The sequence below is a fragment of the Microtus oregoni genome, unplaced genomic scaffold, assembly GCF_018167655.1.
Source record: "Microtus oregoni isolate MIOR12 unplaced genomic scaffold, Mior012 000005F_ref0000423, whole genome shotgun sequence".
Lineage (NCBI taxonomy): Eukaryota > Metazoa > Chordata > Mammalia > Rodentia > Cricetidae > Microtus > Microtus oregoni.
In genome coordinates this window covers 50,465,483-50,493,132 of record NW_024543064.1, presented here as the reverse complement: position 1 = coordinate 50,493,132, position 27,650 = coordinate 50,465,483, and the positions used below count along the sequence as shown (strand labels likewise).

Here is a 27,650-nt window from a genome sequence, read left to right as displayed (position 1 = left end):
AGAAAATATTTTCAGCATTTGTGACAAAAGGCCAAAATGCTTAATACATGCTTTTCAAAGTCTGGATCAGAAAGCTCCACGATCAAATAAATACAAGAAGGCACATAAAGAAAGAGAAGGGAGACATTAGAAAGGCTTCTAATTCGTGTGATGTAGAGCAATGTAAATGAAAACTTTAAAGGTTTATACCTGTCCCATTAGCAAAGACCAAAAGGTAATTTAACATGATGTTGTCAAACATACATATGAAAAACAGGCCATTGGAGGACCTTCAATGGTTTAGCCTCTTCATAGAATGTGTGCAAGTGTGTGTGTGTGTGTGTGTGTATGTGTGTGTAATTATGTACAGCATTTTTAGCATAAGTATTCCATATTTCTGTATAAAATCTTAAATATATGCATACATCTTAAATATAAGCAACACATGTAGTTGGATATATGAACAAAGCTATATCTAAAGTAGCTATTGAAGCGTCAGTTATAATGGGAGACCGAGACCCCGGATATCCACCAGTGTAATTGTTATTGGCTCTTCAAATGCAGACAAGCCTATTTAGACTCACAGAATAGCCTTTGAGGTCTATGTGGTAGAGGGTCCTGAGAGGTGTGGCCTGCACTGAATGCTGCCTGAGAGGAAGGGCTAGGAATTAAGAACCGGGTTGACTGGAGGAAAGAGACAAGACTATCAGGAGTGCCTCCTCTGATAGAAGCAAGTGATATTAAGTTTTGATTTGCTCTTTTATAAAATATAATTATTTCTTTATGTTTAAAAGTATTGCCTAATGACCTTCTCACAGTCTTGCTCATACACTAAATCCTTTGGCCCTGAGCATAATAACAAAATGTGTTATCTTCTATAAATAATATTTCCCCTTCTAAGAGGCTTCAGCATAAAGTCTGTATTTCGCTCACAGCAGGCATTGTTTAGGGATCCCCAGCATACAGACGGATACAGACTATCTGTGGCAGTAATTTGTTATCATTTTCAGAGCGTTTTGTTTTGTATATGGTCTATCTTTTAAGGTTTTCATTTGCGAAAGGGGGCCAGCAGGGTAGCTCAGTGGGTGAGGGCACTTGCCATTATGCCTGGCAGCGTGGGCTCCACGTGGCGGAAGGAGAGTCAGTTCCCGCGAGTTGTTCTGTAACCTCCACACATGTGCCGAGACGTGCGCGCAGTCGCCCACACACACTAAATAAAAGCAATCTTTTTAAAATGTTAATTGCAAAGAAAAAGAAAAAATGTTGTTGCAGCCCAGGCACTGGGTACGTTACTTCTAAATGCATTAGGTACAGTTATTATGTCTATAAGGAGGAATTATGAGACCTTCTCTAAAGAAAACGAACCTGAGCTAACGCTCAAACTCAAGCCTCTTGGGCACCAAAGCCCAGTGCTTTCTGCTCGGCCAGGACATATAACATGTTTGACAGGCGTGATGCTGTGATTTTCCTTTGAACATTCTAAAACACCCCATAAAGACATGCTTTTATTATTTCAAGAAAAATGTCACTGAGTTAGACGAAAAACATAGGACTCAGAGTAGGAAAAGGGAAGGGACACCAAGATGAGAATTGAAGGGATGGGCAGCTCAGTGCTTGCCCACTATTCACAAGGTGCTGCATTCAGTCAAGAGGATGGGCATCCTTGGGAAGAGAATGGAGCAGAAGGCTGCATGCATGTGAATAGCCACAGCCAGTCCAAGTCTGCATCTGCCATAGTTTTCTCTCCTTTGTGCTTTTAGAGATGACACGTGAGTTTTAAGAATTTCTTTTTAAAGATTTTATATGTGTGTGTGTGTGTGTGCGTGTGTGTGTGTATATATAAAGAAAACTTTAAAACAAAGAAAAATATGAAAAGAAAAGTATGTTCCTCCAATTAGCTACTATCAGCACTTCACTTTTCCTCCATCCTTCTGTAGAGTACATTTATGCCTTTATTTTTTTCATAGATATACATGGACTGGCTTGGATCATACTGACTGTAATATCTACGTACTACTTTCTTAACTAGAATGTTATACCTTGCTTATGAGGAAGTTAAGAAGTGCAGTTTTAAGCAATTTGTACCCATCTCCTTCCATTTAAACATCCATTTTCACCATCCTATGGAACAGGGCCTGGCATCTCCTTGAACACATGTTTGAACCTAATTATCTCATGGACTGCAGTGCTGGAAGTGGAGTCGCTAAGCCAAGTGGCAGCAACATTCCTCTTGAGACCCATTACCAAACTGCTCGCAAGATTTCTACAATTGATCCCCTTACAAATTGTGAGAAGTCTCAATATAACATGACCTCTTAAGAAGTGTCAGTGCATTTTTTAATTGTTGGGAGACAAATATCTTGTGAGCATAGTAAATTCTCTTAGCCTCAAATTTTAGAATCGGTGAGCTCAGGGTAGATGACAGCACATTTTTCTTCAAATGTTTTCTCCCAAAGCACAGAGGGATCCAGGCTTCCTGTCTTTTCTGAAATTCTTCCACACCTCCCTCTGGACTGGTCTATTGGAAAAGCGGCCTGTTAGACATTCAGATTAAGGGAGAGTACAGTAAATAACACGTATTATCCTCACCTCTTTACGTACAGATATTTTGGAGAAGTTAACTGGCTGCAAAGACCATCTTTCTAATAGGCACCAAATAAGGCAAGCTGTGAGCATGGTAGCACTCCATAGGCTACAGCAGAATTATGAGTTTGAAGCCAGCCTGTGCTCCATACAGAGGCCCTGCCCAATCAAAATTCAAACAACTTCTAGATTCCACCAGGATGTTCTGACTCTACCTTTATTTGCTATGTCTCACTGCCCTTTAAAAAAAATAGTGTTATGTTTTTCAAGTTCCATTTGTCCGCCTTTACTTAAGATTAATAATTACTGAGCCATCCAGTCATAGTGAAGAATGTCTATAGTCTCAGACTTGGGGCCCAGGGCAAGGTTGTCACAAGTTACAGGCCATCCCAGGCTGCATAGCAAGACCCTGTCTAAGGGAAAGGAAAGTGAAACATCCCTAGAAGGTATTGTTAAAGTGCTCGCCACCCCACTCATCAGAGCTAATCACTTTAGTTTATTTTCCAATCATCCGTTTTCTGTTGGCATTTCAGCCCTAACTGAGCATCATACACATATAAATGTATATATAGGTGTGTCCATCCATGAGCATATTACAGCCCTGTAAGGTGATTTTATTTCATATTGCAAGCACATTGTGATGTCATCAGTTACTATTTGAAGACACGGTTGTCTCTAGAATGCTCCCACTGTCTGTATGAGGCATTACCTCATAAGTTGGTTCCAGCTTGTCACTATTATAAGCAATACTGTAATGAACATCTTGGAGCATAAATCTTTATCAGTATTCTTACTGTCTGCTGAAGATAAATTCCCATGAGTAGGCTTCCAGAGTTACACAGCCTTCTGAGAGGTTGCAGGAGCTTTTCAAGGGAGAATGAGCCAATATATCGATCTACGTTTCTTTTTTTAGCAAACCTGAGCTGAATCAGGGTCTGTTCCTCGTGCTGTTTAATATAACTTTCACCTGTGCCTTTTCATCCACAGAATCTCCTTGAATCAATAAACATGTCCTATCAATTGGAGCAACACACAGCATTGATACAAAAAAAAAGTAACAGTTACAGAATTTAGATTAGCTCTCAGAAATAAACTGAAACAAAGCCTGTTCTCCTTTTATTTTTTTTTAAAAAATTAGTTATGGTCAGTTTGAATAGAATGGTGCTGGAAACACTCATGAGGAGGTGCCACATTTTTGCACAGATTTTTAGTAACCTAAGGTCCTAGCATCTTCAGTTGAGAAATCCCTTCAGTTCCCTCTCTCTGTGTACCTGTGCCTCCAACCTTCCTGCCAGCGCTGAGGAACCTCCATACAACCAGAAATACCAAAAGCAAAGCCGTCTGGCTGAGTTGACTCCTTCCAGGCCTTCTGCGAGCAGTTGGCCATAGACTTGTCGTGCACGTTGTTATTGGACATGTTAGTAATGCCAATATATTAAAGTTAATGCATTAGCTTTCCAGGAAGGAAGCTGGTGGATATGCTGTTCTGTCATAACTTACCGATGATAGGTGTCTTTAAGTTCATGCCCTGAGGGCTGTGCTTCTTGGATGTAACTTGTTTGTGAAGACAGAAGATTGGCGGAGATGATAGAGTGAGATGAGATCCGACTGCACGGGGTTGATCCAAACTGTGGGAATTAGGAATGGTGATCTTCTAGATTTCAATGATGAGAACTAACAGTATCATCATTCTTGCATGGGAAGCTGTCTAAAGCTCTGACTTTCGAAGGACTTAAACTCCTAATGTTGTCCCCAGCTCTGTGAAATTAATAAGGTGAGCTCATACCAGTAGATTTATTTGACAAAGAAAGGCTCCAGTATTCTCCAGCATTCTCTAGTAACCTTGGAGGTATCTGCTGTTCAAATCCATAAAAGAATTCAATAGTAATGGTTTCCATTATAAATTCGCTAATCTCTTTTCTAATAGTTTTAGTATTTTTAAAGGAATTTTTCTCATCCACCCCCCCCCCACACACACACTATGAAACATGACAGGAAGTTAAAATTTTGGAACACTATTTAACGGGGTGCTTCAGTTTGCAACTTATCAACATCCGTCGTGGTCAGGTGTCGCTGAGAATCATTTAATAATATGGCGGTTGTTTGAAGACTTAGTATTATTCAGAAATAAGTCTGTTATTTCCGAACTTGCTTTGGTTACCCTTGTTACAGTAACTGAACATTCCCTGGGCAGGTTGTAAAATCACAAGGATCTTTGGAATGAAACTAAAGTTTTGAGGAAAACCCAAAAATGAGTTTCTGAGAGCAAGAGACTGTAAGAGCTGAGCAGTGGTGTACAGGACCAGAAGGGAAAGGTCCCAAGTGGGGGCTTACTGACTGTTGTGCTGGAACCAAGATACATTGTTTTTGTTTATTCTATATCTTATTTCTTCCTTTTAAAAGAAAATTAACTTCATGGACCTCTTCCCCTTCATTTTTTCAAACGTCAGTTTTCCAATCCTTCAGAATCAGCCTTCTCTTTGCAAATGGCAAAACATCATTTTGAGATTGCATCCTCCCTTCCTGACTTATGCTACTTCCTCTGTGATATCCTGTCTCCAGGAACCTGCCCACCCCACTCCTTCACACACATCTCAAAAGCCATCTCCGTCTCCTCTAAAACGTCTTCCTTTTCCTCTTACAGGGTGTCACTGTCTGTCTTGAACAGCCCACAGATTATCTGTATTACTTTGAGATTCTCATGATCATTTTTAAAACTTGCATTTCCTCAGCTGACTCTGACATCTGAGGATAGCAGGCATCTTTGTCACCTTTGTATGCAACAGTGTGCGAAACAGAGGCTGGCATATGGCAAGTGTACAGAGAAGCATCTTTGGGGTAGAGAACATATGACTACATTAAAATAACTCTCTGGTGGACTCCAGACATTAGACTTGTTGGATGTAAGCGAACTAAGAAAGAGGGTGTTTGCCACTTTCAAGAAGTTGTGTCTTTGATGAAACAAGAGACAAATCTCTCTTCACACTTTCCAGCAGAAGGTGGGTCTACCTGCAAGGGTTGATGCTAGCAACTGGAAGTAAAGTCAGAAGCCAGAGTTCACCTGGTCTCCTGCGTTATTTTTTATGCTAAAAGATCCCACCCTTGTGCTGATTTGTCCGCAGACACCACCAGCAAGCAGCTCCGCCCCCAGGAAACCCAGCATTCAGCTTCCTTGGAGAGCCTGTGAATGCAGACCAATCTGAATTTTCAAAGAGGGCCCATTTGCAGTCACATGTTCTACAGAAGCTCCGGGAGTCTTCCTTTCCACCTTCCCTATCATGTTTCAGCTGCTACGCTAGACCTTAAACCATCTGCCCATCTACCTAGCTCCAAAGGAGCAGCACAAACTGAATTTGCTAATTTGTCAGATTTGGGAGATTATATATGAAATATCAGTTGACTTTGATATAGATATCCTAATAGTAACATCTTTTTACTTTTTTTCCAAAGGCAGGATAGTAATAACTTCCATTCAAAAATATACCTGCCAAATTCTTAATATCAGGAGCGAGTGTCTCTGGGTCAGGGTTGCTGCAGTTGGCACTAATTCCCCTGGAAATGCTGTTGTCTCCTTCCTTATCCACATGTATCCCTGTTCTTTCTGATTCAGAAAAAGAGGCCAAGACACCAACTGTAACTTTGCGGACTGTATCCATTGCTGAGTTCGAAGCTAAGAGGTGTGAAGAGTAGTGTTGATGGGGTCTCTCTACTCTCTCTCTCTCTGCCACCAAACCTACCTCACGGTTTCCACCATTCTGAGACCCTGTTAAACTGTTGCTGATATTGAAAGATTCTTGAACCATTTGCCCCTTTGTTCTTACAATGGCAAGAGAGTATCTGTCCTTAGTGAGGGAGTGTGGGATTAGACATGCACATGAAAGGAGGAGCCAAGGAGAATGGCGGTAGGGGGAGAGCAACTGTGGTTTTAACTTTGGTACTTAAGACTATGTGGTAAAGGCCCACCTAAAATGTCATCAGATAGTACAAAGAGCTGGCGGCAGCTGCTAATAAAACATTCTTCCATGGTGTTAGGAAAAAACTGACCATGGCTATGTCAGACAGACGTCCAAAAATCAAAACAAACACTTTGTTTCAGAAGCCACTAAATGAATAGCAATTAGATTTTAAACAAGGACTTTTAAAAGAATATTCTGTAGCTAAAATGGAATCCCCGTAGATGGCATAAAGACAGTCACTATTTGCCCCTGGTTCTCTCCTTCAGAAGTCTCAAAATGCCTACAGCAATCCCCCCATATCTATTTTCCAGATTTCATGAATTCCCATAGCTCTTCCCACAGCATCTGATCATTGGTCTTATGAACAGGACAAAAATTATCAGGAAAGCTATGATATGGTGTAGCAGCATTGTAACAGTTATGTGTAGTTAATTACCACATTGCCCATCTTTTCCTGATGTTCTGTTCATTTTGGAAACTCTTGTTTGTGTGTATATCACTGATTTGCTATGATATATGTTTATTTTTTTAAATTTCAGCTGAGGTTTTGCTGTTTTGCTGAGGACTTTTACAAGTCCCTGATTCCATTATTTTATTGAAGGAAAGAAATCAAATTCAACTTCCGTCATATCTTTTCAGGAACTAACATCCTGTTAGAGTTGAACTTCTGCCCTTTATAGCTATAATATGGAAGAGACACTAGAATTCTTTCCTTCCTTCCTTCCTTCCTTCCTTCCTTCCTTGTCTTTCTACCTTGTCTTCTTCCTTCCTTGTTTCCCCTTGTTTTCCTTCCTTCGAACCCTCCTTCCTTCCCTTGCCTTTTCTATGTCTGTAAATGTGCCCAGAAGCTGTCTTTCTGTAGAACCATGTTTCCTAAGCATGAGACTGCAGCTCTGGCATCCACAGTCCTCAGGGTAAATAAGTGTGAACACATTACCACATCTCTCAGGACCACTCTCTTGTTTTTATTAAGCAGAATAAATTTTGGCATTTGAGTAGCGCTTTGGAGCATTAGAGACCTTCTGAGTCGTTCAGAAAACTATTGTGATTTGTCTGAAGAAAGGGAATTAAACAATTATCCCTTCCTAGTAATTCTGAGTACCAAAGTTGTTTGTACACTAAGTCTTCATTCACTTCATTCAAAGGCAAGAAGTCCTACCTCATTCCTTTCTCCCTGTCACTAAGACCAGGGTCTATCTCTGTTGTGGAATATTACTTAAAGATGTGTTACACTCATTGTTGCTGTGGAACATTTGTTTAATGATGCAAAAATGTGTTGCTTTCTTTTATGTTGCCTTTGTTTAACTCTGTAAAGCTGTGTTACTTTGCCTGCCTAAAACACCTGAATGATCTCATAAAGAGCTAGGTAGGAAAGAGAAATAGGTGGTGCTGGTGGGTAATGAAACTAAATAGAAGGAGAAATCTAGGGAAGAGGGAGAGGGAGGAGCAAGAAAAGAAGAAGACTAGGAGGAGGCCAGGGGCCAGCCACACAGCCACACAGTCACCCATGGAGTAAGAAGGAAAGGAAGATATGTAGAATAAAAAGGTAAAAAGCCCAGAGGTGGAAAATGTAGTTAAAGAGAAATAGGATAATTTAAGTTAAACAGACAGGCTAGAAATAAGCCATGCTAAGGCCCAGAATTCATAAGTAAAAATAAGTCTCTCTGTATTTATTTAGGAGCTGGGTGGTGGGCCCACAAAGAATTAAAAAAAAAAATAACTACATATCTTTCTACTCCAGAGCTCATATTTGACTACAGAGTATACTTTGCAAATGTCCTGGATGTTCTAATTTAGATTATGGGAAGAGAAAACAAAGTAAAAATGTCAACATTTAGGTCTAGCAGAAATAGCTAATGGGACATCATACGAATGCCTTTCCAAACTAAGCCAGTTTATTGTGACCAGTGTAGCCAAACACACATACACGCCCCAACATGTATGCTGTGGTCAGTTAGTGTGCTTGTTTGGGATGTTATCGGTATGACTAGAATGCCGTGAGAAAATTTGCTGCGTGCCTTTGCTAAGCAGCTGCTGTCCAGTGCACTGTGTCGTCGGGACCGGCAGACTAAGGGCTCCTGCTGCAGAAACATATGATTCACATAGCTTCAGAACCCAGACACACCTCCACACGTTTCTCTGCCTGTGTAAACCACCCACCTACTCACAATGAGAAGAATACTTTCCCCGCTAAGTAACAGATTCAAGAGGTGATTTCAGTGCTGGCCTCCATCTTGTCTCTCTCTTCCATCCTTTTGTGTTCTAGAAACAGGTAACTATACTGCCAGGCAACTATAATTCATATTTTCCATTTACTTTTTTTTTGATATTTCCTAGAGTGTATCAAAGCAAAGTCATAGGCTAAGAGGCACAAGTAACTCAGGCTTGTGACTGAACGCAGAGCTAGCTCTCAACTCAAACCTGCCTGGCGTAGAAGGTATCCCAGAGGAAATCAGCAGATTCCCATTAGTAGACTATGACATGAAGCATCCTCGTCCTTCTGTGTAAAGCCACTATTGGATGACGGCTGCTAAAACGATCCTACCCTGATCTCAGAGGGTCCTGGGGTTCGTCCTGCGCTCAGCATTTTAACTCAGCTGCACCATGTCTCAGCTATGCCATGTGACCATCACAGGCCTGTCTGCACGGCTCATCTCTTTCCAGCGTAGCCAACAGGACTTGGGCCAACTCAGTAGGAATCATATCCCTGTGTGTGTTTAAGAGTGGGAACAAGCAGCATGGGCCCTCCTCTGTAGAGCAGAACCTCGAGGAGAAATGGGTGATGTCAACAAAGGCAAAACTGCCCTGGCAGAATTGTGAGGTCTTCCCCTCCTCCCCCTTAGATAGTGTACATCTAGAGATAGTTTTGAAAAATTGCTTTTAGAATGTAGACATTGGGGCTAGCTCAGTAGTTATAATTAGGTACTGCTCTCGCGGAGGGCTAGTCTCATCTCCAGCCCTGGGTCAGGCAGTTCACGACCGCCCGGAACTCCAGCTCCGGGGAATCTGACACCTTAGGTATCAGAGTCTGAATTCCTTAGGTATATGTATCCACATGTACATATTCACACACACACACACACACAGACAGAGAGAGAGAGAGAGAGAGAGAGAGAGAGAGAGAGAGAGAGGAGGGGAGAGAGAATTAAAAATAAAAGTTACAATTCAATAGCAATCTAAAGACTCTAGAACAAAGAAATAATTTTTGAAGTTTGTGGTGATGTGAATTCATGCAGCATCCAAATTTATTTGGGTTCTCAAAAAGCTCCTGATTTTCTTTTCTCCATCAAAGGAGCTCCTAAACACAAACCAACAAATCTTCCATGTATAGTGAGGTTAGTGAACTCGAATGTGATAACCAAGGTCCCAGAGAGAGCTCAGTTTGCATCTGCAAAGGTCCTAAGAATGGACAAGTGGCAACTCAGAGGTTTTAAGCACACCTGGCATCATAAAGATTCTAGACACGCAGCTGGCCCTGAAAGGCTGCTCGCTCCTCCTTCCTGGAGACCCCCTTCATTCCTTCCTTACACGCTTCTTCCATCTCTAGCTTGGAGGCCCAGAGTTGGTTTGTGGCTCGTCCAAGTGTAGCAGTTGAGAAAGCATGGCTATAACATGAACGGGGCCCCTCCGTTTCCTACTTCACTCCTTTCTCCCTGTCGCTAAGACCAGGGTGTCTCTCTCCACCCCAGGGCTCATATTTAACATACAGAGTAAACTTCGCAAATGTCCTGCATGTTCTAATTTGGATGATGGGAGGAGAAAACAACTCCTCTGAGCACCAACTCCATGTCCTTTAACTCCAGCGGTCCCCAGGTGTCAATCCCTGCCCCCCCCCCCTTCGCTAGCCAGATCCTTTGCTAGCTCCAGCGTTTGCATTAATCAGCTGCACAGGCTCAGAGACTGTGTGTTTTGGTGTTGTTTGTGTGTGCAATCTCGTGCTGCTTCCTGAACGCATGTGTCCCTTCCCTTCACAGCCTACTCGACACCCAGCACCTCCCCCGCAAACCGATTCGTCAGTGTTGGACCACGGGATCCAAGCTTTGTAAATATCCCTCAACAGACACAGGTGGGCCGCTCTCATCTTTTCCGTATGTGGTGCAGCGTGTTTTATTGATCAGGTGCAGTTTAATGTGTCTTGGGGTACACCAGGCCACATGCCTGAGCCCCTCTTCAGTTCCTCTCCTCCTGACTCTGTCTCTCCCAGCCCTGTAAGCCATGTTTTCTCCTTGTTCTCAGGAACCATAAACAATGGTCCTGGGATCTTTGCTTAGGGTATTGGGGTAGGAGAGGGGGGCTTCTGGGCCAGACTGCTTTTGCCATGGCAAGTTAAGGTTGCTAGGCTGAACTGTGTGCATTCCCTTTTTGAGGCAGCCATGTCTCTCTAGCTGTAAGCAGACAGACATGTGCCCCATGGAACCTGGTTTCCATGGTATCGAAGCATATGTGGGGAGGGAGACCAGCCACTCCTCTCATTTTATGGCCCCGGGAAACTGGCAAACTTTCTAAAAGAAAGTGGGGTGGGTGAGGACAAAGGGTTTCTAAGCTCTTTATTAAGTTACTGATGTTGGTCCCGAGGAGGTGATTGCTGGCCACTGGGGAAGCAAGGTGCTGAGAGTGGGAGGGGCTAAGCCGAATGGCATGTGGAGATGGCTGATTGACAGTAGAGCTCAGAATCCCCAGAGCTGACCGAGCACAAGAGAGAGTTGTGTTTAGATCTGTGTAGGCTAAGAGGAGCTCTTTCAAAACAGGCTTGAAGTGGCCGCTGAGGGTTGAGAAGCAACAAACCTCTGGGTCCCAAGGAGTATGTGTAGAGGTTTAAAAAACACAGAATCAGGTCCAAGCTTGTAGAATAAACGACTCCTCCGTTTCCTAACTAGAATATGGCCATGTATTTCCTAATTGGCTCTAAGAAATTATTTTGTCCATGAGGTTCTTAGCATGGCTTGACATTTTCTCCGTGCGGTTCTGTGCCTGTGCTCAGCTGTGTGGCGTCAGCTGCCTGGTGTATAAGTACAGTCAGGTGCTTCCTGAATCTGCTGCCATCTTACAGGGCTCTGCTTTACTGCGCTTATCCACAGTGCTGCTTCTCCTTCCTTCCTACCCTGAAGCAGCACCCCACAAAGTCCAGCACTAAGCCAAAAAGGGAGGGCCTGAGAAGAGGGACCCCTCTCCCCTTGAATCTCTGGCTTGCACATGGTGTCTGAGATTAAAACCCTACTCAGTGCCTCTTCTAAAATTTTCCCACTTATTTGCTTACTTTGTCATGCCTTCAAATATTCAGATGTTTTACCGGTGGTTTGAAGTTGTACCATTGCCTGAGAATATCTGTCTTAGAAGATGCTTTAGCTTTGTGCGTTGAACTTCCATGTTCTGGCACAGCGAAGGGTAAGCCAGAGGGCCTCCCATAGTTCAGTTGGATGGTTGTTTCGGGTTTTTTGTTTCAAAGCTTGGGTATGCTCAAATTGATTCGTTGAGAACCTGAAAACTGCAACTTTGAAGTATCTTGTTTGGTATTTTGCATGATATTTTATACAAACTAATTCATATAACCTAAACTGTATGTGTCTTTTTCATTTATCTCTTTATAATGAAAATGTGTTTTTCCAGTATGACTTTGTTTCATAAGTGCCTTGTTTAGTTCAAAAACCGAGTCTTCATGATGTTGATCACAAAACTTCAATTCTTAACAATCCAGATTTTGCACGCATCTGGATGGATGATGTCATTTAGGCCCAGTATTGGCATCTAGAACTGAATTCTTTTTGTTTTCCACTAAATATTTGGCATTGTGGTGACAATAGCTTAAATGTTCTTACCACGGTGACACCTGTCACATTTGGCTTGAAGAAAGCCATTCCTAATCATCTCATGAGAAGTTGCAGGGATGGAACTGTCTTTTTCCACCCTCTCTATGTACCTATCTAGTCTTATGTCTTAAAATAAAATTTGCATTCCCCAAATATTACTATTTTATGATATATATGCTAACATTTTAAGAATAAACTGTTCAAAATAAGTATTAGATGTGGATGACAAGTAACAGTAGACCTTAAATACAGACTCCTTGTAAGGCGTCATTAGTTAAAGTTATTTTTTTACAGGGTGTGTGTGTGTGTGTGTGTGTGTGTGTGTGTGTGTATCTTCAGTTTTTATTGCTGTGAAGAGACACCATGACAACATCAACTCTTATAAAGGAAAATATTTAATTGGGGCTGGTTTACAATTTCAGAGATTTTGATCCATTATCTTCATAGCGGGACATGCAGGCAGACATGGTGCTGGAGAAGGAGCTGAGAGTTCAACATCTTGATCCACAGGCAACAAAAGGAGTGTGCCTTACTGGCTGTAGCTTCTGCATAAAAAAACCTCAAAGCCCATCCCCACAGGGACACACTTCCTCCAACAAGGTCACACCCACTCCAGCAAAGTCACACCTCTAAATAATGCCACTCCCAATGGGTCAAGCAAACATGGGGGGCCATAGCTAGTCAAACCATCACTCTGTGTGTGTATGTGTGTTTGTGTGTGTGTGTGTGTTTGTGTGTGTGTGTGTGTGTGTGTGTGTGTGTGTGTGTGCATGTATGCATGCTGTACAGGGGATTACCTCATAGATGCTAGGCTCTACCACTGATCCCAAGTCTTGTTTTTACTTTTCAAAAACTTTTAAGACCGTTTCTTACTAAATTGCCCAGGATGACCTTGAACTCACTCAGTAGTCCAGCTAGGCCATGTTCTTCTGCCTCAGTCTCCCAAGTAGTTGTTCTAATAAACCTGTAACACCGGTGTTGGCTAACAAGGTTTTTAACAATATAATTTGAACATCCCCAGATTCCTCACTTCCTAAGCAAGCTTGTGGTTGTCCTGAGATAGCTTTGCTGTAAGGCCCAAAAGTTGGTATTAGCTAAAATTAGGAAAGCTTTCCCAGGGGATCAGAAGTTTGCTCTCTGACACTCCACCAATAAAGTCAGTCAGACAGATGTTTTCCTTATCTCTGCCTCTTTGTGAGTGAAAGTCGGAGTCATCCAGACAGATTTGTAAATGCAGAAGAGCCAGGAACAGGAACCCTTGCCTATAATCCAGCCCTTGGGAGGCAAAGGCAGGAAGACTGAAAGTTCCAGATCAGCCTGGGATGGATGATGAGACCCTGTCTGAGAACAAGACAGAAGAATCCAGCACTGAGTTCATGAACAGATGTGAGATGAAATGGTCCTCCTTTCCCCCAAACCCATTTCCTGGTGGAAATCTCTTGGCATTCCTATGCCATCCTAGAGAGGATGGTTCTTCCATTTATCTACTTATTCCCTATACCTTCTAATGCAGACATTTTTCTTGGTGAGTTTGGAAGTTTCATAATTGCTTTGAAAACATCTCTCCTAAAATATGGTTTACACATGCAATGTAAGAGTTGTCATTTCTTAAAATGAAGAACATCCTGATACTTGCCACAGTATGGATGAATCTAGATAACATCATACTAAGTTGCATAAACCTATCACCAAAAGATAAAACCTATTTTTCGATGGTGATTTTATCTTATTACAGTCATGATGCATGTTAATTGTGGGAAATACAGATGAGAGAAATAATAAGAATCACTAGTAGTCCTACTGTTAATGTTTCTATATAAATCCACCCTGGCTGTTTCTACACATTCAAGTATATTGCAAAAATAAGGTCGTATTACATCCACTGTTTAGTAACCTGCTGTTTCTTCTGCGTAACAATGTATTATGACCTCCTTTTCATGTAAATTGGAAAAATGGAATATTGGCTTTTATTACACCTATTCATCATCTGCAATGATTGGTGGGGAACGATGGCATGGATAATTGAAAGCTGTTGTTCCCCCTCTTTCCCTGCCAATCTACTTTTACTCCAGAGGATCCTCCATCGTTGAGGGATAAATGCATCCCACTTACACTCGTGGAAGCCCGTTTCCATTCATACTCTGGCTTCTGGCTCTGGCTAGATGCTCTGCCAAGTGATCTGTACTCTTCTTCCTCCTGGTTCCTCTGCTTGCTTTTTCTGCGCCTGTCGCCTGGCCCACACCTTACTCCTGCATACATTGTAGCTGCACTCACCAGGAGACATGGCCAGCTCCCTATGGACTATGGAAAGCCTACCTGCTCTGAGAACTTATATCTCACCTCCTCCTGCAGCTCATCTTATTTAGTGTCTATCCCCATGGTGGTTGGTGCTAACTCGTGGAGAACGGCTGAGTATTGACTCTCTTCCTACACCATCCATATGCTGCACTCAGCTCTTAATGATACAGACCTCGCCACTCTTCAGATAGAAAGCTGGGGGCCATTGTAACTGTATCCCCTGATCTAATCTGGTCTCTAAAAACAAGAACTATTATGAACAGGAATTTACTTAGAGCAAAAAAAAAAGTTCACTATTTATTAACAATTAGTTAATAAATAGATATATACGTTCTCACACAGGAAGACTGAACAGAGAGCTCATCTTGATTGAGGCTCTGATGAGGATGAATTCTTTACAATGAAAAATTAATGCTAACAGTATTAAAAACAAGCATTTTCTCTCTACCACCGGAGCTGTTACCACTCTGCATCAACAGAGCTGTGCCATCTGAAATGCTACTTAAAACCCCAGGAGACTGGCTCAGCTTGGTATAATTCCAGTTTGCTGAAACTTCTGCTAAGTAAGTCTCAGCTGCCTCACCCCGTACACTGCCTACAGTATGACCACTTTGGCCTCGTGTTCACAATGAATGCATCATCGAGAAAAGTTTCCACAGAGTGAACCATGGCACTGACACCCACTACCTCACCTGATGCCCACAGCACCCACCCTGCCACCTTGGGTAACCATCCACAGGGAAAGTGGAGTATAGAGACATGAAGAGGTTTTCAATCCATGCCCAATCTTGGTGTCACGTTCCTGAGGCCTGGCTGAAGTCCTAACCACAACTTAAGCAATCTGTAAAAGTCTTCACAATTTCAACCACTTTAATATTTATTTAACTGCTTGTTATACTTTTTAACACTTACAAAATGCAAGGGATACCAACTGCCCTGAAGTTCTAGAGAGTGCAGTAGAAAAAGCAGACATGAAGAAACAATAGCACTGACTTTAGTTGTGCGGTGTGACTAGGCACGGTCACACAGCTATAATCCCAGGACTTGGGAGGCAGAGGCAGGAGGATCGTGAGTTTAAGGCTAGCTTGGGCTACATGGAGAGTTTTAGACTAGACTATGCTATAAAAGAACCTGTCTCTGAAGAAAAAAGTAAAGTCTTAGCGAATAGGCTAAGGGGTTTCAAAAGCACAGAATGGCTCTTAGACTATTCCATAGAGTAAAAGGGACAGGAGAGACTGGATTGTTTTTCTGCCCTCATCTAACTTTAGCCTGATAATAAGGTTCTTGTACATTATTCCTAAACACACACAAGCCATTTTTAATTCTTGCCAACCAGGTGATAGGTAACATTTGAGACCATCCTAAGAAAGGAAGCATGCACCTCTACCTTCCCCAGACCAAGCAGATACAACTAGAATCCTTTCCGGCCAGCCGGGAACCCCTCCCTCTGCTTTCTGAGAAATGTCCACTCCAGGTATTGTATCCTCACAGAGCTCCAGGCTCTGTCAGCACATTCCCATGAGCTGAAGCCCACTGCCTTCCTCCCGCCCACTCACCCCGCTTGACTTCCTGGCCACAGAAAGACAAGCACAGCAAGGCAGTTAGGCAAAGGCACGACTGGCGAGCACAAAAGGAACCGATTTCTTTTAGAGAGTAACAATGTGCTTGTCCCTTCCCATCCTGCCCCACCCTCCAGGTGGGTTTGAGCATTTCCTTCAGCTGATTGAAGAGGAACAGCAGATAAAATCTCTTGTGCTCTTAACTTTGAAAAGTTACTCATTGGCCAAGTTGGTATTCTGTATTAACCACCCCATAGCTCCAAGTCTGGGGCCTATGCGCCTTAGGGTTCTATAGCTGGCATGCATTGGCACTTGGCAATCTAAAGAACGAGTAAACTCCACCAAGGTACTGAGGGAGCCAAGGCTTCACTCAGTTTCCTCCTAGCTAACTTTCCCAAACACCATCTTCACACCTAGCTGTGTGCAGTGAAACCTTACGACTGTTGTCCCCAGAGCTGGTTTGAGGCCAGGCTCTCGCTTCCTAGGTCCAGTAGAAATAAAACTGAATTCGGACATTCTGAAGACCTGCCTCAGCCCCCTCCTAAGCTGCATGTTTTCTCAGTCTGCCTGGGGGAAGTGCTGCTTGTAGGATTGGTGGGCTTCTGTACAAATAGGCCCTCTAGCCCAAGACCAGGCTCAGGAGAGTGCGAGTTAGTGCTTTGCCCTCAGGTCTCCACTCGGATTTTGTTACCTCACTCAGGAGCTAAGTGTCATGTTGGTGACGGTTGTGCTTTCTCTCTTTTTCCTCAGTAATTTTGTTTTTATAGCCTGGTTTCTTAGCTGAGGTTGTGGTGTGTGTGTATGTGTGTTAAGTATATATGTGTATGCAGATGTGTATAATACATAATGTGCCTGAATATGTGTGTGTGTTCATTTGATCCTAAAAGCATCCCTTAGAAAAGATATATTGTTGTTATTTCTAGTCTACAGTTTTAATAGCATACAAAACGGATTTAATAAGAGGAAGTGATTTCCTCAAACCACATCACCAAGGTTGCAGTGCCAGGGCACAAAGCCATGCCTCCTATTCGGCAAGAACTCAGAGGAGCCCTCAGCATGGAACAGTGCAAGGGCACCTGGGCTTGGCAGCTGATGTCCTGGCAAGCTATGTGACTCTTTTTAAAACTCATTCAACCAGTGGGATCTTCTTTTCTCCAGAGCATGTTGCATTCCTGTCATCCAGCATGCTGGAAATGGTGCAGCTCCTGTCTCCAAAATAAAAAGACGGAGGGAGAATTTTAGTTGATATAAACTGATAAGCATTCTAAGAATTGTGGTGTGGACCATGCAGTCTCACAAGTAAATATTGCTGGTAAATATTGCTGCCTTTTTCCCCCAACATTAATATGCAATCAACAGCAATAGAGAGGTAATTTCAGGGGAAATTAAGATATCATAGAGGAAGAAGAGAAAATATTGAAGATGTGGTGGTTGTTATGTTGAGGAGCGTGGAAGAGTGGAGGAAACCAGGAACGAGACTGTTCTCGCTTCTCACTTCCACCCACCCTTGCCCCACGAGCATTACCTGACCTCAGGCTTATAGGTATTTAAAACTAGTGTTCAAATCAAACATTTACTTATAATTAATCATAAAGAAATTCATTATAAAGTATTTTGATAGGCATATGATTTATAATTTATTAAGGATTTCAGTAAATTTGTATACTAATGAAATTGATGTGATCATTTATCTGATACTGCAAGATGTAGATGATCTTCAACAATTTTCAGAGTTCATCAACATTTTGATTTTAAAATTATCAATACTGGGAATATCGTTTGTAATAAATGCCTATTAACAAACTGGCAGAAGCCTGTTTAGGGCCATCAAGAAATTGTTGGAAATTCTATCCATATACAAACCAAAATTCATTTAACAAATGTTTTATGAAACTCAAGTCAACAACACACACACACACAAAAGTTTTAATTAAATGTTCCAAGATAACCCAAAGATCTAATATGATAATCAAACTAATCTGATACGAACATGCTGACAGTTGGAACAATAGTAGGAAAATATTTAAAGTCTTTGTTTTTCCGTAATGAAATCATTATGTTTCTGTAAGCGCAGAAAGCTCTGCATGATTAATAAAAACACTACAATTCATAACGTGCAATAGTCTCTCTTCGAACTGAGGTGATTCGGGTAGCACTTGTTGGTGCTGCACCGTGTGAAGATGCATGGATGGTCATGCAGAAGTACACACTGCACCACGTTCAAGCCTGCAGTGCGGTCCTGCACGCAGCATGGCCACTGCTGCCCAAACACCTCAGATTCATCACTCACTTGGTTTTTAATTCATGATGTCTTCTTTACTGTTTCCAATATTTTTACAACCCTGCGTACAGTTTTGCAGCTCTGTATCAGTGACTCAGAGAGTAAGAAGTGGAGCTGTAAGTAACAGGCAGGAGGTGGAGACAGTTGGCTAATAGTTTGCACAGAAGAGGAATGTCTCCATCATTCTAGAATAGGGGACATGTCCTTACCACTCTAGTCTGATTTCTCTAGAACACGCATAAAGCCACTAGCTAGGGAATGGGAGTGGCCTGACTTCACATAATGGCTATGTCCGTATGTATGTTCCCCTTTGAAATTCAGCTTTCACATCTATTTAATGAAATCAACAATAGTATCTACCTAAAAGGAGGGAAGCCAGTTGAGTATAACTTGAGCTGATCAAGGATATTTTTCTTAAAAGACAAGAAAACCATGAGTGGTTCCCATTGTTCCAGCTGCTGTGAGACTCCAGCGGGAACCCATGTTTTTTCTAAAGTTCTGCTCTGTCATCCTTGGCATGTTGTCTTTCTGTCATTATGTTTGGTCCCCCCATCCCAGAATAGCTGCTGCAGCTCCAGACATTATCTCCGTATCATACTCCACCGTCCGAGCAATAGCACAGAAAGGTACCTGGCTACCAGATTTCTACTTTGCTCCCATTATCTGAAACTGAGTCCCATTTTAGTTCAAAATTTAGCTGTTGGGAAAGCTAGCGTAAGGTCATATTGATTGCCTCAGATCTTGGCTCATTACCCCATAATGATCATGTTCTTATGTCTAAATAAAGTTGATTCCATGAAAGAAGAAGCAGTACATCCCAGTCAGGCTATCAAGAGTATCTCCCACATGCCATTTTCCCACTCTCTGAGAAGCCTCATGAGCCTTTTAACTTCCCTGTTACCTCTTCTCACTCTTAGTATTGGTTTTCATACAGTTTTGTCCTCCACTCCTTCCCCATGTGTTAAGGAGACTTATAGTGTGAGTGTGTGTGTGTGTGTGTGTGTGTGTGTGTGTGTGTGTGTGAGAGAGAGAGAGAGAGAGAGAGAGAGGCAGAGACACAGAGATGGAAGAGAGAGAGAGGCAGAGACACAGAGATATACAGAGATGGAAAAGAGAGAGAGAGAGAGAGAGAGAGAGAGAGAGAGAGAGGAGGTGTCAGCTCTTTTCAGCTGCTGTTTAAGGTCCAGGAAGTAGGCAGGACAGCCCCCCTGGGGTAGGACACCTCTCACTGTGTCACTGTGGCCTCTGAGAAAGCTGTATAGAGGGCATGTGGCTCAGCTCACGGGGGCTCTGTACACAGTACCCTCCAGTGCCTCTGAGGTTCACCCAGCAACCAGACCTTGAGCCAGGTGCTTCCTCTATAGAAGAACAGCCCTGGGCTCTGCGGAGCCTGAGTCAACAGAGCTCAGAGAACAGGAAACTGAGCCCATCACCCTCCTTGCAGCATGAAGTCCAGGAGGGCTGAACACAGTGGGTTCCCACAGTCCATTCAGCCTTTGCAGGGAAACCCGCCTCCCTCCACCACCAGGAGCCGCCGCCACACAGGGCCCCTCCACTCTTAAGTGCTGACTGTCCACGTGAGGGAATGATTGAGTAGCCAGGTGGTGACTGGCCAGGGCCCTTCCCGGAGCTGCTAATGAGTCCAAGACTTTGGCAGTCTGAAGGACACACAGTTCCAACCCAGGGAGAGTTCCCACAAAGAGCTGCCGACTCCTCCTGTCTCCTCAGCCCCTCAGTACCCTTATGAGTTTGTGCTGAAGATAAAGGAAAATGCTGTCATCGTGACATCTCTTCTGGAGCTCACAATATTGTCTGTCCACTGAAGCACAGACCTCGGCACGTGCCTCTCCCTAACACCTTCATGAGGACTTTGCTAAAGCCCCTAGTGCTCCCTGGTAGCAGAGCCGAAGTGAGTTACAACTGCCCTAATATTTTCCACACGCCCCTGAGTCACATGGACTTGTGACTTCCACCATTTCTATGTTGGCCTTGGTACAGGGTTAGCACAACTGGTCCTTGCCTCTGTGTGCTGCCCTCTTTATCCCAAGTCTGAACATGAGCACGGAGTAAAAATAACCTCGGGTCCCCATTGGGCTGCCTTGGCTGCTGGAGGAAGTGTTCAGGACAGGCTGGATAGGCAGCTTGCCTTCTTGAGTTAACAGAAGAACTAATGGCCAGTTCTCATGACCTACAGCCTTGCCCCTCGGCACAGTCCCCATGATGCCTCGTCATGTGTGTTTACATGTATGGATGAGGAAAGAGTGGTACCATGGGATAGGACAATGCTTAGAAAGGTCCAGTGATGAGACCAATCATACATCAATCCTGTGCATAGCAGGAAAGCAGGAGAGGCATTGAGTTGGGCATAAGAGTCAGAGAGCACCCGGCTTCTCAGCTCATGTCTCCCACTTGTCACCTAAGTAATGGATCTCAAGGTGAGGGAAGTCAGGGGTTATTGGGCATCTACTGTATTCCTCAGACCATGTAGAGCTAAGAAGGCCATGGGTATATGTAATCCAGTCACCACCTACAGAGCTCGCAGACTGCCAGGGAGGAAGTATGCAGATTACAGTAAGGTCTGGCAGGTGACACAGTGGGAACATGTGTGATCTGTCCCTGGGACTGAAGAGCAGGAAGAACTCTGGGGGAGAAGTGTCATGGTGGGGAGGGGGATATTGTAGGAGAAGCATCCATGGTAGAAGAACATGCCTTTGCAGACAGGGATAGTGTATACCAAGTGGGTGGAGAACACTACTTTGTGTGGTCTGTCTTATAAAGTTAGCAGCTGAGAATGCTAAACAGTGAGGCCAGAGTTTAAACCAGGCCCGAGTCATGGGTGAGCATGTCCCTGGATCTGGGGGCGGGCCTAGTCATAGGTGAGCATGTCCCTGGATCTGGGTGAGGGTCTAGTCATAGGTGAGCATGTCCCTGGATCTGGGGGAGGGCCTAGTCATAGGTGAGCATGTCCCTGGATCTGGGGGAGGGTCTAGTCATAGGTGAGCATGTCCCTGGATCTGGGGGAGGCCCTAGTCATGGGTAAGCATGTCCCTGGATCTGGGGGAGGCCCTAGTCATAGGTAAGCATGTCCCTGGATCTGGGGGAGGGCCCAGTCATAGGTGAGCATGTCCCTGGATCTGGGGGAGGGCCTAGTCATGGGTGAGCATGTCCCTGGATCTGGGGGAGGGTCTAGTCATAGGTGAGCATGTCCCTGGATCTGGGGGAGGGCCTAGTCATGGGTGAGCATGTCCCTGGATCTGGGGGAGGGCCTAGTCATAGGTGAGCATGTCCCTGGATCTGGGGGAGGGCCTAGTCATAGGTGAGCATGTCCCTGGATCTGGGGGAGGGTCTAGTCATGGGTGAGCATGTCCCTGGATCTAGAGGAGGGCCTAGTCATGGGTGAGCATGTCCCTGGATCTGGGGGAGGGCCTAGTCATGGGTGAGCATGTCCCTGGATCTGGGAGAGGGTCTAGTCATGGGTGAGCATGTCCCTGGATCTGGGGGAGGGTCTAGTCATGGGTTAGCGTGTACCTGGGGGAGGGTCTAGTCATGGGTAGCGTGTACCTGGGGGAGGGTCTAGTCATGGGTGAGCGTGTACCTGGCGGAGGGTCTAGTCATGGGAAGCGTGTACCTGGGGGAGGGTCTAGTCATGGGGAGCGTGTACCTGGGGGAGGGTCTAGTCATGGGTGAGCGTGTACCTGGGGAAGAGACACTTGAACTTTATTTTGTGGAACACTGGGACTTGCAAAGGCACAGAGGGCTTTCAGCATGAAGATTTCTCAGCCTTGCTTGGTGTGATCCCCACTGGGTATGGAATTTGCAGGCATTGTGTATGAAGACATATGGTCTTGAGATTTCTCCTTTCCAGGTGGAAAGAATCAAGAAAACACAGACTTTGGAAGTAGGCAGATCTGGGTTGATTTATCATGTGACCAAGATTATCCTGTTTAGCCTCCTGATCCTCAGAAGTCACATTTTGATAAAGTCATGAATTAATTCCTTCCTTCCATTGGTGTTGCATCAATATTGATTCTAACTAGGACTTGAGAGCCCAATCACTACCTTTCACCCCCTCTCAAGCTAGGTAGGCTCTGAGGTGAAACTGGAGTCTCAGCTCTCTTCAGAACGAAGGGCCTGCAGATCGGAAGACAGGGCAGTGTTAAAGGGGTGAGAGCCCCGGAGCTGAGTCTGCGGCTTCGGCCTCCCACATCCCTTCTCTGTCAAGTACGCCATTATTCCCCTGTTGGCCAGCGCCATGATATATATTTATTAAGAACATGCTTAGTATATTCCCAAGGAGCAAGTGGAGACCCAACTAACAGCATCAGTTTCAGTCTCGAAGGGTAAATCTGTCAAGGAATGCAGTGGAGAGTCTCTGTATAATTCCACATTAAAAAACAATTAAACTTTATGCTTGGTGAGGGAAGGGAGGACAAAGTCTGAGTGCAGAAGCAAGTTGTGAGCCTGGGAGGGGCGGCGTCTGGGTGTTTGTTTTGTCAGATAGGGCGGCTGACATGATTAGCCCTAATGGGGTGGTGATCCTCATTGAATTGCAGATCCTGCCAGTGATGGAGCCTCCACAGGGACCCAAATAAGTGGTGCATATGGTATTACTTAGGCTGCATCCTTTAACCAAGCTGAAGGCTGATCCCCCCTCCCCAGCCCACCCCATCCTTTCCCAGCACATGCAGCACACCTGTCTGCTCCAGTTGTGACAGGTGGAGAGGTACTCACCTACCCAGGACAGGCAGGTTCTCCTCTACCGGCTCCCTCCCCGTCCGCTCTCTGTTCCATGAGGGTGCCCCACCCTACACTCTCTGGGCAGATAATGGTGCATCAGATTAGCCTGCCTTGCTACTGCCTCAAGACCCCGATCAATTTATTGACTCTGTCAGAGTGGCTGGTACAGTAATTGTTACAAGAGAAGAATGGAAAGTGAGAGTGTGTCCACATGAAAAATAAAAATAATGTTTTCTTCTTTTCTGTCCAGCTCTTGCCTCATAGATCTCTATGTGTTTACACAGCAGAGAGCACTTTACTTAAGCTAATCAGCTCCTTCTGCATTATTAATTGTGACAGTCAGGGTGCTACATGACAGGGAGGGTATGGTGGGAAGCATTGATCTCATTCGGATGGTGTAGGCCCGAGCAGCTTTGGACCTCCTTCCTTATCTCACTGCACTGGGGCCCCATCAGATCACATTTCTCTGATTGACAGCCTGAACGAATGCCTCCCATCAATACAATTGATTTGGTACAAAAGGACGAGGAACGTTTCCAGCTGGAGATGGATGGGTTGTGGGAAGGTGAAGGGGAGATCTCAAGAGTCTTTCAACTTAGAAATCCAAACTGGACGTGAAGGTGCTGCTGTGACCTCCCAAACACAGTTAATTTGGACCCCCCAGAAAAAAAAATGATTCTAAAAGAAACTTAGTCCAGGTGAACGATTAGTAGATTCAGTCGAGACCATTGATGAGCCAGGGGGATAATCACTGTTTGGAAGCAAGCTATCACCGATTTCTTGTGGGAAATTTTTGGCTTAAGTGCACATCTTTAAAGACATTTCATTAAAGTTCAACTTTCATGACTTCAACCTGCAAACCCTAACATAAATCCTATGTGAATGGACGAAGCCAAGTGGGTGTCACTTGTGACCTGGAAATAAAAGGTCAGCCATTGAATTTATAGCTTTTCTAGTGGAAAGAACATAAAGATCCTTGCCAACCGAAGTCAATCCGTATTTTAATGTTGCCCAGTTAAGATTATGAAATCTAGGGATTAAGATCATGCTGTGCAGTGAAGGTCAAACCTTAAATGTGATGGGCTAAGTGTCATTCCCATGGGGTAGAAGATAAAGCCATTGCTACCTTTGGCAGTTTGGAATGACTTGTCCATGACCATTAACTAAGGTATAGGGATCCCACCATCATTACTAAGCCTAATGGTGATCACTGAACTAATCAATTACGTTATTAAACCTTTCTGCTCTTCTTCTGCAATGTCCCCAAACAGTAATAGTGAATTGATTGCTATCAAATAATTCTTTCATATAATCAGGAGTGAGGGGTGATGGGGAGCCATGTCATGACAAAGGCCTCCTTTTGGGAAAAGAGAATGTTGCCCTTTGTTTTCTGAGTAAGAGTAGCAGGAGCGCCCTCTCCCCAACCGAGAGCTGCCTGGCGAGACTGCAGGTTCACTCGAAGTGCGATTCAGCCACACAAAGTTCTTAACTTAAAACAAAACAGAGCAAGAAAACATGTATTTCTCTTTCAGATTTTTATAACTACTCTCCCCTTTTTAGGGAAAATGGGGGGGGGTCATTTCATGAGACCTTTTCTTTCTCTGCTTTAGAGTTCAAAATCCATCCACTTTGGATTTTTACAAAAAGAGAAGGATGGCTTTTTAATATCTTGATGGGGATCACTTAGGTTATTTATCTTGTACGGCCTTTAAATCCACATCAAGATGCCAGTAGTTTTGATGTTAAAGACATAATACCATAGCTGGTAATTCCCTGAAAGGATATTTACTTAGGACTCATTGTTTCAGAGCAAGAAATTTAACTGGGTGTTGGAAGACATTTTTTTTTCACTTTAATAAAGCAGCACCTTCAACTAAAGGGGCCAAAGCCCTGGAGGAGAAACAGCTCATCCAGGACAGAAAGGAAGGAGTCCACCTGCAGAGAGAGGAGGAGCTGGTGGTCTAGTGTGTGGCTGTGGTCATGGTTTCTGTCTTTTACAGAGGTATTTTGTAAAAACCCAGGATCCATTAGAGCATTGTTTCCCAACCTGAGGGTCACGACCCCTTTGACAAACCTCTGTCTCCAAAAGAAATTTACATCATAATTTAGAACAGCAGCAAAATTACAGTTATGAAGTAGCAGTGAAGAGAATTTTATGGTTGGGGGTCACTAGGAAATGGGGAACTGTATTAAAGGGTCTCAGAAACACTTCTCTAAAGTGGCAAGTGCTTTGGAATCTTGAGGAGAAAAAGCTTTTAATTCAGTTCCCCTTGGGAGAGTTTATTTTCATAGACTAACATAGGTTGTGCATGTCTCTACATGCGTGCGTGCGTGCGTGCGTGCGTGTGTGTGTGTTGCTCCATGCTCCTAGATAGCTTCCTTTTTCTTTCTTTTTTTTTAGTTTGTATCCTCCGTCCTTCACAGTGCAGACAAAGGTTAACATCCTGATCACCTCACAGGCAAGCACTCTAAAGTGCTTTTACATAAGATGAGGAATAGAAAGGACCTTTGATTTAAAGTTCAACATTTACATTTGTAATTTTGACTAATTTCTATGCTTGCATTAATTACATTGAAATTGTTTAATTAGAATAAGATGAAAATTGGCCATTAGGATTAATTTAACCTGATAGGCTTTGTGCGTCTTTCTAGGCAAATATTATGAAATATGGTGATGATGAATCAATGAGAGGTCTGACTTCGCAGCAGCGGTGGTCGTACATCTTCTCTGCGGGCTAGCTCATGCTATACATATTGCTCTTCCTTACCTCATTAGCCTCCAGCTAAAGCCATCCTGTATCTCTTGGTGGCTTCTTCCCAAATATTTTCTCCTGTCAAAGTGTGAAGAAGGTTCTGTTCCCACCAGCCCTAATAACATGGCAGTTTTCTGGCCTCCAGAACCTTTCAGGGAGGCTCTTTGCTTGGCTGCTTCCCTGGGCTTTGCATCCCAGTGACTTTTGCCAACCAAGAGCTACTGGATGGAAGTCTTCATAGAAGTCACTAAGGTGCCTTTGGCCTCAGGTCAGGGCTGTCAGATCTAGACTGGGCTCTACCAGTTGTTGGCTGCTTTCTGTGCCTAGGAACCAGACGTAAGATTAGCAAGATGGGGAGTTCCCAAGTGCTGGATAACTAAGTCTAAGGCACTGTGAGAGAAGAGATCACATTCCTCCAAGTTCCAAATTTACTGCCAGGAGGCAGCTTGCTCACTTCATCTCCTCCCTTCCATTCAGCTCAGGCAAGAGAACTAGTTTCTGGAATTGGCAGTGCCTCTGCCACTGACAGCAAACAAGGATGTGAGTGCTGTTTATAGGAGAGGTGACAGAGACCAAGTCGCCCTCGGTCCGGACTCACTCCCACGCATGTAAACAAGTGTAAAACATTTTGGAACTATCAACTTGTTTTGTCTTCAAAGCAATTAGGAGTTTCAGATTCCTCCCACCCACCATTTTGCAAGAGTTGCTTAGTGACATTGGCAGCTATGCTTAATGCCTTTCCTGGAGGAACCCTCCGTGGCACGGCTCCACCGGCCATGGACAGCAGACCAAATTTTTAATAGCATTTGTGAAAAATAAAGAAGAGAAGCAGAAGCCAGACAGAGGAGGGGAGATAGCTCATACATAGGCTGCCATCAGTTTGCAGATTGCAAGTCAGTTCTGGGTCAAGGCCAAGACATCCTTCAGAGCTATGAGCTCGGATGCCATCCCATAGGTAAACTGCTACCCAAAGAAATCAGCCTCAAGCCCATTTCTGTACAACACGAATCCCATGTTACTTGTGTCCACGTTACCTAGAAGCAACTTACAGATTTCACAGCAAAAGGTTTGGTTTGAAGCTTATGTCAGTTTCAGATACTGGATATTTCTTCAGCGTGGAAGGGAACCGAGTTCAAGGAATTGAGACAGAGTAAAATCTAGCCTAGAGTCAGTGGACATGTGCTGTTCCCCTGCAAATCCAAGAAGAGCCCACGAGCTAGCACGTGGGAAGGATTTCTGTCTTGCCACAGGTGGGGAGAAATCCTCTCCCCTCCCCCTCCTAAAGCACAGCATCTGTTACAGTCCCCTGGACTTGCGAGGATAATCGGATGACAAACCCTGTTCACACCTTGTTCCATTTCGTCCTCATACCCACCACGCTAGGGAGGCGGTCTCAGTCCCCTCTCAAGTGATGAACAAAGTCAATGACACAGATCCCTTGACTGCCCGAATCCACCCTTGGTCTATTTCCTGAGCCTCACAGTGCACACAGCAGCTGTGTCTCTTGAGCCATTTATGTAGTGTGTCCTGGCTCACCCTGGAGGAGCGCTGTCGATGAACCTGGGGACCAGCAACCTGTAGTTTGGCTGGATGTGATCAGTTCTCAGACAGAACTGTTCTATGTGAAGAGATGCCGTGAGAGGATGGTCACTCTAAGTGCAACTGTGTGGTGTTCTGGGCCACTGTCTTCACAAACT

General features: G+C 44.0%; 1 protein-coding gene across 3 annotated transcripts in view; it reads left to right on the top strand.

Annotated features, from left to right (window-relative positions):
- The window catches only part of Nfia (nuclear factor I A), a 338,635-nt gene that overhangs the window by 291,777 nt on the left and 19,208 nt on the right, over window positions 1–27,650 (top strand). For 2 of the 3 annotated variants that reach the window (XM_041652193.1, XM_041652191.1), the window contains one exon: window positions 10,493–10,584. The exons of the other annotated variant lie outside the window; for it this stretch is intronic. In XM_041652193.1, the coding sequence (XP_041508127.1) occupies window positions 10,493–10,584 (92 nt within the window). The remainder of the gene's footprint in view (window positions 1–10,492; window positions 10,585–27,650) is intronic. 3 annotated transcript variants of the gene reach the window in all.